Raw genomic sequence first — 13,024 nt, forward strand, 5'->3', positions numbered from 1 at the left:
GACATAGGCAGAGGGAGAAGCAGTCTCCCTACGGGGAGCCTGATGCAGGACTCAATCCCAGGACCCTGGGGATCACAACCTGAGCCAAAGGCAGATGCTCAACCACTGAGCCACCCAGGTTTAAAGACATTAAATTAATGTCATATGATAAGATGTGACTTCTGGCTATATGTGTTCACATTGAGCAAATTATTAGCTTTTTGGTATTATTACATATCATAATCGCATAAGAAATATGGGAATATAGTAAGACTTCTGGTAGACGTAGAAATAAATGAAAGTATTGATTCCCCAAATATTTGTTGAGTGCCAACTATATTGGAGGTGGCCTATCATTATCAGTTTCAGCTGTCCTATTAAAATAGCTTGCATTAGTTACTAAATCAGAGCATACTCCCAAAATTGCAAAGTCCAAATTCATCTAGGTATGTTGTATCTTAGCAGCTATTAGCATTGGTCACTTGACAAATCAACTCAAGAAAAATTTACCAGGGTAAAACTATGCTGCTGCAGGTCATATTACCAGAAGTCCACTAGGCTGGGCTCAGAACCAGTTTCCCAATTGATATTTAATTTTTATAAAGCCTTTCTTGAGCACCCCCATAATAGAAATACTGTCAATGCACATTGGTCTTCGCTTATCATGCACGTGTGTACCACACCTTTATAAAGAGGACCCCTTTGATTTATATGAAATCATTTAAAAACATTAGTGAAATTAAGCTTTCCTGTTTGAATTCTGGAAAAACTGAAGTGTTTGTGCATGCTTCATCTTATGACTCCCAATAATGTCAAGTGGCCAATCTGGTTAGGAGAATTGCAGGAGAAAGAGAGCTAAATAGGCAAACTCACTTCATAGTTTCTGAGTTTTCGAAGACAGACTTATAATACAAAGCCATGTGCAGATCATTTCCTCTGTGAACTGGGTCTCTGAGGACATAATATAGATATTACTGTGCAGTAGAAATATAGTATGAGCCATGCATGTAATTTTTAAATTTCTAATAGCCACATTAGAAAGAGACCCTGGTTAGATGAATTTTAACTACATTTTTTAGCCCAATATATCAAAAATATTATAATTTCAATATGTAATAATCAGTATAAAAATTATGAAATATTTTACATTTTTTCCATACTGAGTCTTCCAAATCAGGTGTGTATTTTATGCTTACAATACATCCCACTAGGGACTGGATAGATTTCAGATGCTCAACAGCTGTAGTGCTGACTCTTCTGGACAGTGGCAGTCTCGAATTTGATTTTCTGAATGTAAAGCCATCTCTGGGTTTGTAACCAATGACTGAAATTTTGCCTTTGATCAGAAATTGCCACTGTTAAGCAGTGGCATAATATTTAATAATCACTGTAACTGAAGACATTTCTTCAGCAAAAAAAATTATCTTTTATATGTCTTTTACTGGACATGTCTGCACAATATCAAAAGTATGAGAGATAATTAGAGAGTGGGACTCTTCCAAAAGAATTGTGATAGAGGATTTGAGAGGTGTGGGGTGTCCAGGTCCTTGCAAAAATCTGGGGTTTGAGAAGTGTGGTGAAATTATGGGGTGAGATTAGGGAGAAGGTTATCAGTAAATCTGAACACTGTGTTTTCTATAGAAGTTATTTTTCTGTATTCAGTGAAATCTTTGATTTAGCCATCTAAGGAAAAAACCGTTTTAAATTCCAGAGAAGTGGAACATGAGCTCATTACTTTCACGTCTCTCTACTAATTTAACATTGTGTTAATGGAGTGCATCAAAGCTGTCCTTTGGGTGTTTTAATGGAGGAACTGGGAATTTTTTCTTATCCAAAGCCACTGGTCCATGGTGGGGGGGGGGGGATTCATCCAGGTTACACAGTCAAGTAAAATACAAGCTCATTTAGTTTTTCTAGGAAGGAATATAAAATGGCCAAGGGACCTTCCTTCTTAATTTTTTTTAAAGTAAGTTCTACACTCAATGTGAGGCTTGAACTTACAACGCCCAAGATCAAGAGTTGGATGCTCTACCAACAGAGCCAGCCAGGCGCCCACAAGGTACCTTGTGTAAATGTTAAGAACAGTAGCATTAAATTGGGAAGTCCGGTTACATTTCATGAAGAGTTCCAAACACAGGTTGTTTGAATGAGGAAGCTTAGAAAAACCCAATCCAGGCAGTGGAGGAGAGGTCCATTTGGTTCCTAGTGAACCACCAAACCTAATGCTTAGTGGATGTGGAAGCAACTGGCCGAGGCCAGGGCCCACAACACATCTCTCACACTGGCCTGGAACAGGCCTTGTCTTGAGTGGCCTCCCTGGGGGCACATGAGCCAAGGGTCATTTACTCCCTTTTTCTGTGGAGGAGACCCCCTGGTAATACATGAGTTCTTTAATAATTAAAGGCAGCTGTCAACTGCTAATAAGAGAAAACCCTGAGAGTGCTTTGACACAGATGCAGGAAAATGTATGGTGGGAAAAAAGTGCAATGGACCCATACATCCACCAGCATGGAGAGAACAAGCCTTAAGGATGTCATTGCCTCTCCCATCTCCATCATATGTCAGAAGCATGGTGCATTGTGAACTCTGAGCACCCCTGGGCTGTGTTTCCACAACTTGTGAGGTCTTTCATAAAATCATAATTTAAAAGGAGCTAACCAGTGTGTTAGCTTTAGGGTTATTTCAGCCAAGATTTTATGTAAAAGCTTTGGGTCTATGATAGTGTCTGCTTTGATGTTGTTTGCTGATGATCATCAGCAAATCCCCTCCCCCCAAAATAGTAAGTTCCAATAAATATGTAAACACTCAGATACGATCATTGGTTTAATGGGGTTTGCTCATAATTGTGATCTTTCAGTTTCACATCCACGGAATGTCATTAATTTCTGCAAGTGAAATGACCCTGGGTTGGATTGATGGGGCTCTGTATACCAATATAGAATGGTTTTCAGTAATGAGAAATTAGCTTTCAAGCACTGTGCTTCCTGAAGAGTTGGAAAGGTGTTAGAGCAGAGCATAGCCAAACCCTGACATCTAGGGAAGCAGGTCTGGGCTCACCCTGAGAAAGAACATTCCAACAGCCCAGAGTTTAAGGACCAAAATGGGTCCTTGCAGAAAGAGAATACCCATCCCTGAAGTTATTATTGAAGTCAAGACCACGTGGCCCCCTGCTGGAAGCATCTTAGATTCCAGCACTTCCATCCCTGGTGCAAGGGAGGTTATCTGCACAGCCTCTAAGAAGCACTGCCATTTTTCCTGCATTGTGGTTCTAGGATTTGTTGACGTCTTGTCCCTTTTTGGTAGACTAAGACAGTAATTTCATTCACCAACCACGTGTTGCCTTTCCAGCGTCAGTCAGGTGTTGTGGATTCCTACAACAAAAGTTTGAGTTGCTCCTACGAGCCAGGCATGGTACCAGGGATGCAGCTGGGAGCAAGCTTCCTATCTAGGGTGATGCTCTCCAACCTATAGCAAGCAGCAGAAGCACCTGGAAGCCTGGTTAAAAGGCCAGATGCTAGGCTCCACCCTCGCATTTCTGATTGCACAGGTTTGGCTGGGGCCTGAGACTCTGCATTACTAACATCATCCAAGGGCAGGTGCACAGACCACCCGTTGTCAGTACCACTGGTTCACAGCAGTGGTCCCAATTGCAGGTGATTTCTGCCCCCCTCCTCCCAGGGATTTTTAGCAAAACCTGTGATGTTTTTGGTTGTCAAAACTGAGGCCCAGGGGTGCTGCTGGCATCTAATGGGTAGAAGCTAAAGATGCTGCCAAACATGCACGTGGTTAAAGAAAATGTGAAAGATACATGACTTTCTTTTTATTTTTTAAGATTTTATTTATTTATTCATGAGGGACAGAGAGAGAAGCAGAGACAGAGAGAGAGAGAGGGAGAAACGGGCTCATCACAGGGAACCTGATGTGGGACTCCATCCCCAAACCCAAGGACACTCCCTGAGCCAAAGGCAATGCTCAACCGCTGAGCCACCCAGGCATCCCGATACATGACTTTCCTCCTTTCACTGTCCAAAATTTTCTTCTTAGAACTGTTCAGAAACTACTGTGGTTGGTTTTGTGCATGTTTTCCTGATACGTTTTGCATTTACAAGAATGTTTATGTAATTTTTAACACAAATGGCCAGGTATTCTATGTAACTTCTCCCCTCTCAAATGTATCAGTAGGTAGGTAATGTTGCTCCCATTTTATAGATGAGGTCATTGAGACTGTGAGTGTCAATTTGCTCAGGGTCACATAGTAAACAGCAGAGCTAGAATTTGGACCAAGAGTTGTGGTTTTAATCAGAACGGAACCAGGATGCATAGGCAGCCCAGGCAAGCTAATGGTTTTGCTCTCTAAGCAGGTTCACTTTGCCCTACTTCATACCTGTCTTTCTGGAATGTTTGTTTACCATCCACATGGGTGAGGAGGTGAAGTCTTTACAAAGGAAGAATGGAGATGAACACCACATGTGGCCTTTCCTCCTTTTAAGCAGTTCAGCTCTGGCCCCCAAATTGCAAATATCCCCCACCAAACAGCATGGAGCCAGACCCTCCCTTTCCAGAAGTCAGTTCCAGGACTTTCCGTGATTCCTTGAGCTCATTCCCACCTCAGTCTCCTTACTCCGGGGTTCACACTCCGAGTGATGTTTTGGCTTGAGTCCCCATTGAGGTCAGCAGCCAAGCCTGACCTGTGCGGTTCCCTGGACTCATGTGCAGTTGTCGGGTTTCTCAGGGCCCCTCAGCCATTGCCCTCACCGCTGTGCTGACAACAGCAGTCACTGCTAGGGTCAGCCTATGACCAGATGGAGTGCCTACACTCTCAGGGGAGTGCGCAGTACAACTTGCCAGAGTGGCCTGTTAGGTGACTGTCAGGTCGGGCAGAAGGAACTTGGCCCAAGGGAACCTTCGATGAGCTATCTCTGTGGCCAGAGCTTTGCTGGAATGCCTCCCAGAGGCCGGGGGCACCTGCTAGGGTCTTCCTAAAGAGTGGGTGTGTATAGCATTTCGAGGGTGCTGTCTAACTAGAAATGCAGAATGTAATATACTTGCCTACAGAGAAATGCTACCAGAAGACCAAACTCTTTTTTATGCAAGGGAGGTTGTGGCTATTTTAAGGTACATGCTTAGAATTTTAGTTCTTGATGCTAACAAGTCTGAGCTGTATTGCATGACTTTTATGTTTCTCACTTCTCTTAATCAGCAGGTAACAAGGAGGGAACACATTCTACATTCTGGGTGTTGCTGAGTATCCTTCTGGGAGCAGTGGCCATGCTATGCAAAGAGCAAGGGATCACCGTATTGGTAAGAGCCTAGATGCAGTCAGGGCCTGCCCTTCTTCCCCTGTGGTAGAGACGTCTTGGGCTAGCCCTGCCTCTACTTCTCCACTCCATTGACCTTTCTGCCAGTTATTTGTGCATTTAGTACATCTGATATTTCATGGAAATGGGCTGTCTCAGTTGATGATCATTAGCAAACAGTGGGAAATGGGAAGTGGGAAGGACTTCAAGACAATGATCAGCTCCTGGGGGGTACCTGAGTGGCTTAGTCAGTTGTGTTGTACTTATGGTTTCTGCTCAGGATGTGATCTTGGGGTCATAAGATCAACCCCTGTGGGGATCCCTGGGTGGCTCAGCCTTTGGCCCAGGGCGTGATCTTGGAATCCTAGGATCGAGTCCCACGTCGGGCTCCCGGCATGGAGCCTGCTTCTCCCTCTGCCTATGTCTCTGCCTCTCTCTCTCTTTCTCTCTCTCTCTCTCTCTCTCTCTCTCTGTGTGTGTGTGTGTGTGTGTCTATCATGAATAAATAAATAAATAAATCTTAAAAAAAAAGAAAAGAAAACAAGATCGACCCCTGTGAGGCTCCACACTCAGCATGGAGTCTGCTTGAGGAGTCTCTCTCCCTTTCCCTCTGTTCTTCCCACTCGTGCACACACTCTCTTACTCTCTCTCTCTCTCTCCAATAAATAAATCTTAAAAAAAAAAAAAAGACCATGATTAGCTTTCACAGAGGTATACTGTAGAAAAAGAGAAAAGAGGAACAGAATGCCTGGGTGGCTCAGTGGTTGAGTGTCTGCCTTTGGCTCAGGTCGTGATTCTGGGGTCCTGGGATTGAGTCCCACATCAGGTTCCCCGCGGGGAGCCTGCTTCTCCCTCTGCCTATGTCTCTGCCTCTTTCTGTATCTCTCATGAATAAATAAATCTTAAAAAAAGAGAGAGAGAAAAAAATAATTTAAGTTTTCTAGGGTGCTCTCCTATTTTAGCAGTTCTGAATACAACAGTGGGCTGACCCCATCAATGCTTCCAGTCCCGATTAGAGAAGTATTGAGTGTATGGTGTGCTCAGCTTCAACTGGAAATATCAAAAGGAAAGGAGGAGCCTCTGAAGAGTACAGATGTACACCTCTTATGTCTGATTAGAATTGAAGCTCCAGGGAGGGAGAGGCATTGAAATTCATTTTCTTTTTTTTCCATTCTAGCCAATGTTATGCTTGACATTATTAGAGGAAAATTTAGAAATTAGGGATGTGATCACGGGTAGAGAAATGGAAAACAAAGATATGGGATTTGAATCACCCATATAGGAATAGCTTGGGAAAGAAAGAGCAGGTAAAAGCTGTATGGGATTTGATGTAAGTCAAAGCAAAGACCCATGGTTTTATTAGGCTCAATCTGTATTTTTATTTTTTTTAAGTTATTTTTTTAAGTTGGTTCTAAGGCAGTGTTTCTCAGATAGATTATTGATACTTTGGGCTGGATCATTCTTTCTTATGGGAGGGCTGTGCTGCACATTATACCACAGTAAGCGACATCCCTGGCCTCTACCCCCTAAACGTCAGTGGGACTCCCTCGGGTGTGACAACTTAAAATGTCTCTAGACATGTCAGGTATCCTTCAGGTGGCAAAATCATCCACTACTCTAAACCCTTGCTTCTCAAAGACCAGCAGCATCAACACCATCGGACACTTACTAGAAATTTAGGATCTCCAACCCCACTTTAGACCTGCTAGGTCAAAATCTCCATTTAACAAGATACAAAGTGGCTCCTGTTAATATTTGAAAAGCACTAAAGGATTAAGTTGAATTTATGTGACTAAAGATATGGTAAAATTTAGCTATTTCCAAAAATTTAATTAGAATGTGGAACTTAAAAAAAAAAGAATGTGGAACTTTTGATGATGCATTTATAAATGGCAAGTTGGAGAGTATGAAACAGAAGTGATGACAGGTCCCCTCACCCCTTGGTGATTGTTGTATAGCTCATAGGGAGAAAAACAAATGGTATAAGACAACAGCAGCTCAACAGGGAGCTTCTGCCTTCTAGAAAATGGTTTTATACCAAGGCAGAAATGGTCTGCTGTGACCCACTAAAATCCTGTATCACATGAGTGGATAAAATCAGAATTCTTTGACATGATTAACCCAGCACTAGCCTATGTATTAGATAATTAATGGCTTCCAGCATTTATGGGAGAGTGTTAAGTAGGGGTGTCATCCTTGCTCTGGAAGCCACAAATTACCACTGGCTTCTGATAATTTATGAACTTTTCCACCACAAGGCTCCATATTAAAAAGGCCAAAGTCATTTAGGGGGAACTTTAACCATATACGCCACATGTATTGTGACCACCTTATCTAGATTGGGCAGGGAGTTCCAGAAGATGACAATGCCTGCAGCGATGGCATCTATAGAAAGTCTCCTACAGGGTAGAGAAGGGAATCCAAGGCTCATCTAGCCTCCAGTCTATAATTGTAGGTATAGTAGTTCCAAAAGCAAACCTCACCTACTAGAAAGAAACTATTTTAATGCTACCGGAAGCTGTCAGCAGAGGTGGAACTATAGTATCACGTCCTAAAATCCAGTGGCTTCACATAATGGAAGTTATTTATCGTTCACCTAGTGGCTATGGGCAGAGGTGGCTGTTATCCATATAGTGGACCCAAGCTCGTGGAGGCTCTGCCATCTTGAGAATGTAGTTTCCAAAGTTGACCCAATGGTGTCCATCCCAGCCAGCGGGAAGAGGAAACCAAGTGGCAGAGTGTGCCCAGGTTATAACCAAACCTCCAAAATGAGCTTTATGGCTTCTACCCATGTTCTGGAGGCTGGAACTCAGTTATGTGACCACATGTATCTGCTGGACTGGCTGGGAAGTGCAGTCTGGCTGTGTGCCCAATGAGAACTGAAAACCAGCAGACAGCTAGGAGTCTGAACCGGAGAGATCTCCAAAGCCCTATCAGAGATTATTATGTATGGTGTACCCCTGCTACTACTCCACTTGCTGAAATCAGTGAGCACTTGGTGTTCTGGAGGTGCAATTAATTACTTATGTGCCTTGATTTTCGAGGTTGATGGCTGCCTTTATCTTTTGAGGCATAATTACTGTGCAGGGAACCCCTCCATTATATCAACTAAGAGTCTTTTATAGTGAAAGAAAAACAAGGATCTCTGCAGAACTTCTCCTGGGAACCCCAAAATTCCAGCTATCCTGAATCTTAAAAGACTCATACATGTAGGCTGTGAAATTATGACCAATAGGGATATCTTTGATAATAAATTTGATATATCACCATGAGCTGGTTTTATAGGAACAATAGTAGAGTGTCTGTTTTAGAGCTGAAGACTCCTTCCGTGATTATCTTATCCACTGCAGTTTTTGTTGGGATTCAGTAATAAAATTATGAAGTATAATTGCTGCCTAATCAGAGCTAGGCTCTCCCATCACTGATTGCCTTGCTTTGCTTCCTCAGGGTTTGAATGCAGTCTTTGACATCTTCGTGATAGGCAAATTAAATGTTCTGGAAATGGTCCAGAAGGTACTACATAAAGACAAATCATTAGAGGTAAGTATATACTTTTGTCTCCAACCCAGACGTGGAAAATGTCAAGTACCAGCTGATTTAGAAATGCCATTTTCAAAATATTTCTTGTGGTTCTGATTTTTAAAATAACTAGCCCTTTTAAGCACAGTGTCACCATGGTTCAGTCAGTATGCTGCATGTTTGCACCTAGCTTGGCTGCACTTACGTTTGAAAATCTGCACCATCAGGGGCTTTGTATTGTCCTTTCAGAACACTGGTATACTCAGGAACGGGGGCCTCCTCTTCAGAATGACCCTTCTGGCCTCAGGGGGCGCAGGGGTGCTCTACATGCGCTGGAAAATCATGGGTACAGGCCCCCCGGCGTTCACAGAGGTAGACAACCCCGCTTCCTTCGCCGATGGCATGTTGGTCAGGGTGAGTGGTGAGCCTGCCCCCCCCCCACCCCCGATGGATTGCCCACCAAATCTCAGAAAATTTGTCCTCCTCTTCTCACTTCCCAACACATCCACAAAACCCCTAATAAGTGGAACACCTCCACATTTGTTTGCTCTCACTAAGGATACTCTAGGATGAAACCAGAGTTTTAGTAGGAGATTGAGAGGGTATAAGCCCTTTGTATTTCCATTCTAATCAAAATTAAAGAGAAATGATTCTTTCAAATATCAGGTTTCCTGTCAGCCTCACTAAAGTGTCCCCTGACCCCCATTACTTTTGTCATAAAGAAAATGGATATAGCAGGATTAAGACAAAATAGAAGCACATTGGTTATATCTTTAAACATCCAGCAGTATCAAGACTCTTTATTGTAAAGGTTTGCTTTTTCTGAAGGCAAGGGTGTCAAGCCACAAATTCTTAGCTGTGCATTTCATAGAGATGGAAATCAAAAGAAGGAAAAACCCTGTTCTTATATTGTCAGGCACATAGGTGACCCCTGGGCCTCAGATTTCCTGGGTCACAGACTTTGGGCATCACTAAGTAAATGGGACATACTTTGACCAGAAATATAACAGATGTAAAACAGAGTCTGATGGCTTTGCTGTATTTTTGTCTGTTATAATCTGAACACATTTAATAAATGGCAAACCACGGCCTCATGTCCAATGTAGAAACTGGCAGTATTTTATTTTCTACAATTGCTCTCCTTGAATAGAATGGATGCCTCAAAAATGAAGTTACAAGATGTGTATGTGTGTGTGTGTGTGTATATACATATGTATGTATTGGAAGTTCTATATCAAATAAATGTTTGTTTTCCTGTTGACTGACAGGCCATAAACTATAATTACTACTATTCACTGAATGCCTGGCTGCTGCTATGCCCCTGGTGGCTGTGTTTTGATTGGTCAATGGGCTGCATCCCCCTCATTAAGTCGGCCGGGGACTGGAGGGTAACTGCACCAGTGGCCCTCTGGTTGTGCCTAATTGGCCTAATATGCCAAGCCCTGTGCTCTGAAGACAGCCACAGAAGAAGGTAAGAGGCAGCACTGAATTTTAACTTCCACACTGGGTTAAGTCCGAGCATTTTACTAAATCCAGCACCGATCATGTTCACAGTTTTGTCATGTCTAAGGACATTTATTTCCAATACATCCTTCCAGCCAGGATGAGTGCCGTCCCTTTGGAGTCCATTGCTGCTTTCAGCTGTTGGGGAGTGGACATGAAGAGGGGGGATGGCTGACTACCCTCCCTTCTCCTTCCACAATCCCCTTGAAGTAGCATCTTGAGATCCTACTCACTGTAGGTGGTAGAGAGTAATTTATGGTCAGAATGGAGAGTGTAATTGATGTGTGCCATGCCCATTATTTCATAATTCTCCTTCAGAAAGCCCTGATGGATGCTCTAGTGTGATTCTTTCTGTTGTTGTTTAGTAGAAAAATAAACTGCTGCCCCAAAGAAACTATTCTTTCTTGCCAAAAGAGAGAGAAAGAAAGAGAGAGAGAGAGAAAGGTTATTGAGAAAATAATTGAGGAGGGAAGCAAACACGTTTCATGATAATGAAAACTATTTAAGGTGATTGATTCCCTTTAAGCATAAGTGTTTATGGAATTAGATTAGTAATATCTCAAAATAAAATAAGTTTAAAGTTTATTAAATTATTTCATAATTCTAAAGAACAACTAACTTTAGTCCCAGCTTACTTATACATGTGCAATAGTATTTTTTTTTTCAGTCCTGGGGGCACAAGTTCCAGGAAAGAGCCACCAAATTTGACTTGACTTCTTAATTTAGTCTCTTGCATCACATGGGACACTGGGAATGTTGCCTGGTTCCAGAAGTGTCTTCTTGTTCCACTTTCTTTTTGCTTGACTAACATTTGTGGTAATGTACCACCCAAAAATGATTTCATTGATTTCAGATTTTTATAAAGTGTAAACTAGTAAAGTATTACTATTCCTCATAAGATTGGGGGGGCGGGATTTTTTTCCCCATGAAAGCTATATTGGACTAATTGGGACCAGTATTTCCTCTGATCTATTCAATGCTACATGGTTTGAGGTGAGGCTAAGGGTAGGTGAATTAATGAGGCCTCACACAATGTGATCATACTAATCTTACTCAGATGGATTGGGCAACTTACAAGTCCTATTCCAGTGTTTGATGCTAGGTGCATTAATAATGAGATTTTTTTTTTTTTTTTTTTTTACTTATCCCTAATCCTGCCAGGCTAAAGCCCTGGGCCCTACTAATGACATTTCTTTGCTACTGCTGATACCTTTTCTCAATTGATGGCATGAAAACAAAACAAAACAAAAAGAGGCTTTTATGACTATTTTAATGTTGACAGGACTTTTTTTAAAGGTCTGAAAATAGCCATTTCAAGTACTTCTCATTTTCCAGGATCCTTACACTGGGCCTGGGATTTCTCATTATCCCATTTCTTCCTGCAAGTAACTTGTTCTTCCGAGTGGGCTTTGTGGTTGCAGAGAGAGTCCTCTACCTCCCCAGTGCTGGGTACTGCATGCTGCTGACTTTCGGATTTGGAGCTCTCAGTAAACACACTAAGAAAAAGGTATTGGGCCCAGAGTGGCGCCATTCATAACCAAGACAATTGGACAGATCTTCCTTATGACATTTACTGTCTCTCTCTCTTCCTAAGAAATTGGTTGCTGCTGTTGTACTGGGAATTTTATTCATAAACATGCTGAGGTGCATAATTCGCAGTGGCGAATGGCGGAATGAAGAACAGCTTTTTAGAAGTGCCCTGTCTGTGTGTCCTCTCAATGCCAAGGTATGTTGGCTGCCATGTTTCTTTAGAAAGACTTCATTAGGATAGGCTTTAAGTTCAACTTAACAAGAGGAATGTTTACCTTCACACAGAATCTAGCATAAGACCATGACCAAATACTTGGCTTTTTCTTCAGTTTTGTTAATGATTTTGATAAAACTTATTACAATTCCACTTGACCAAAATAATTCATAAGAAATCATTACAACCAATGTCAGTGAAACTGTAATGAAGTTTTGCTCATCTTCCAGTTAGTCCAGTCAATCACCCTTTGAAATGGTGGCAGAGAAGTAACCCCACACATTCAGACTGTGGCTGGGAGAAGGACAGAGTAGGAATTTGTTTCACTTGTATTTTTGATGAATCCAGTCTCTTCATTTAACCAGCTCTGCCTTTTTGGGCAAAATAAACTGTTTTGAACTTTCAGTGCCCTTATCTATAGAGGGGAGATAATGTCTGTCTCCCAGGTTTGTTGGGAGGCCTTAATGAAATATGGCATCCAAAGAGCCCTAACATGGTAGTTAGAACATAGTAGGTACTCAAGAAATATTAGCTTTCTGGGGCTCATTTTGGTTTTGGGTTGTGTCATTAAATGACAAGAAGAGAATGCTAGTTTCCCAAAATAGGAGAAATGGGTTTGGTTAGGATAATTTTCTATCGGTATATAGATTATTAATAAATAATGATATATTCTCTCTCAGGTCATCAGAATAGGAGTTCCTAGGATGCTTAAATGTGATCCTCTAGGGGGAGAAAAAGAGCTCTCTGGAGTTCTTTCTCATTTCCATATTATATATTTAAGAGAAAGCAGTGATTTCAGACAAAATTATATGAATAAATCTAATGAAGAATTAACATCTTATTGTGATCCTGAATAAAGAATAGTATAAAAGGTGCTAACTCCTTGTTTGTCTTTTTATTGAAAAAAAAAAGCTTGTTCATGTTTTATAGTTAAGAGACTTAGATAAGAGTGAATTACTTCAAGCTTTTCTCCTTAATTTGA

The 13,024-nt window shown here is 41.7% G+C and overlaps 1 protein-coding gene across 6 annotated transcripts in view; it reads left to right on the plus strand.

Moving 5' to 3' along the window:
* Positions 1-13,024, plus strand: part of TMTC4 (transmembrane O-mannosyltransferase targeting cadherins 4) — a 64,949-nt gene that overhangs the window by 30,728 nt on the left and 21,197 nt on the right. For 5 of the 6 annotated variants that reach the window (XR_005984077.1, XM_041731221.1, XM_041731222.1 and 2 more), the window contains 6 exons: positions 5,180-5,280; positions 8,724-8,816; positions 9,045-9,209; positions 10,064-10,266; positions 11,634-11,805; positions 11,893-12,024. Coding sequence is in view for 5 of the 6 variants with exons in the window: in XM_041731221.1 (XP_041587155.1) it covers positions 5,180-5,280; positions 8,724-8,816; positions 9,045-9,209; positions 10,064-10,266; positions 11,634-11,805; positions 11,893-12,024 (866 nt within the window). In the remaining variant the exon portion in view is untranslated. The remainder of the gene's footprint in view (positions 1-5,179; positions 5,281-8,723; positions 8,817-9,044; positions 9,210-10,063; positions 10,267-11,633; positions 11,806-11,892; positions 12,025-13,024) is intronic. The other variant, XM_041731224.1, reaches the window with a different exon arrangement.

The sequence above is a fragment of the Vulpes lagopus genome, chromosome 16 (genome assembly GCF_018345385.1).
Source record: "Vulpes lagopus strain Blue_001 chromosome 16, ASM1834538v1, whole genome shotgun sequence".
NCBI classification, from domain to species: domain Eukaryota; kingdom Metazoa; phylum Chordata; class Mammalia; order Carnivora; family Canidae; genus Vulpes; species Vulpes lagopus.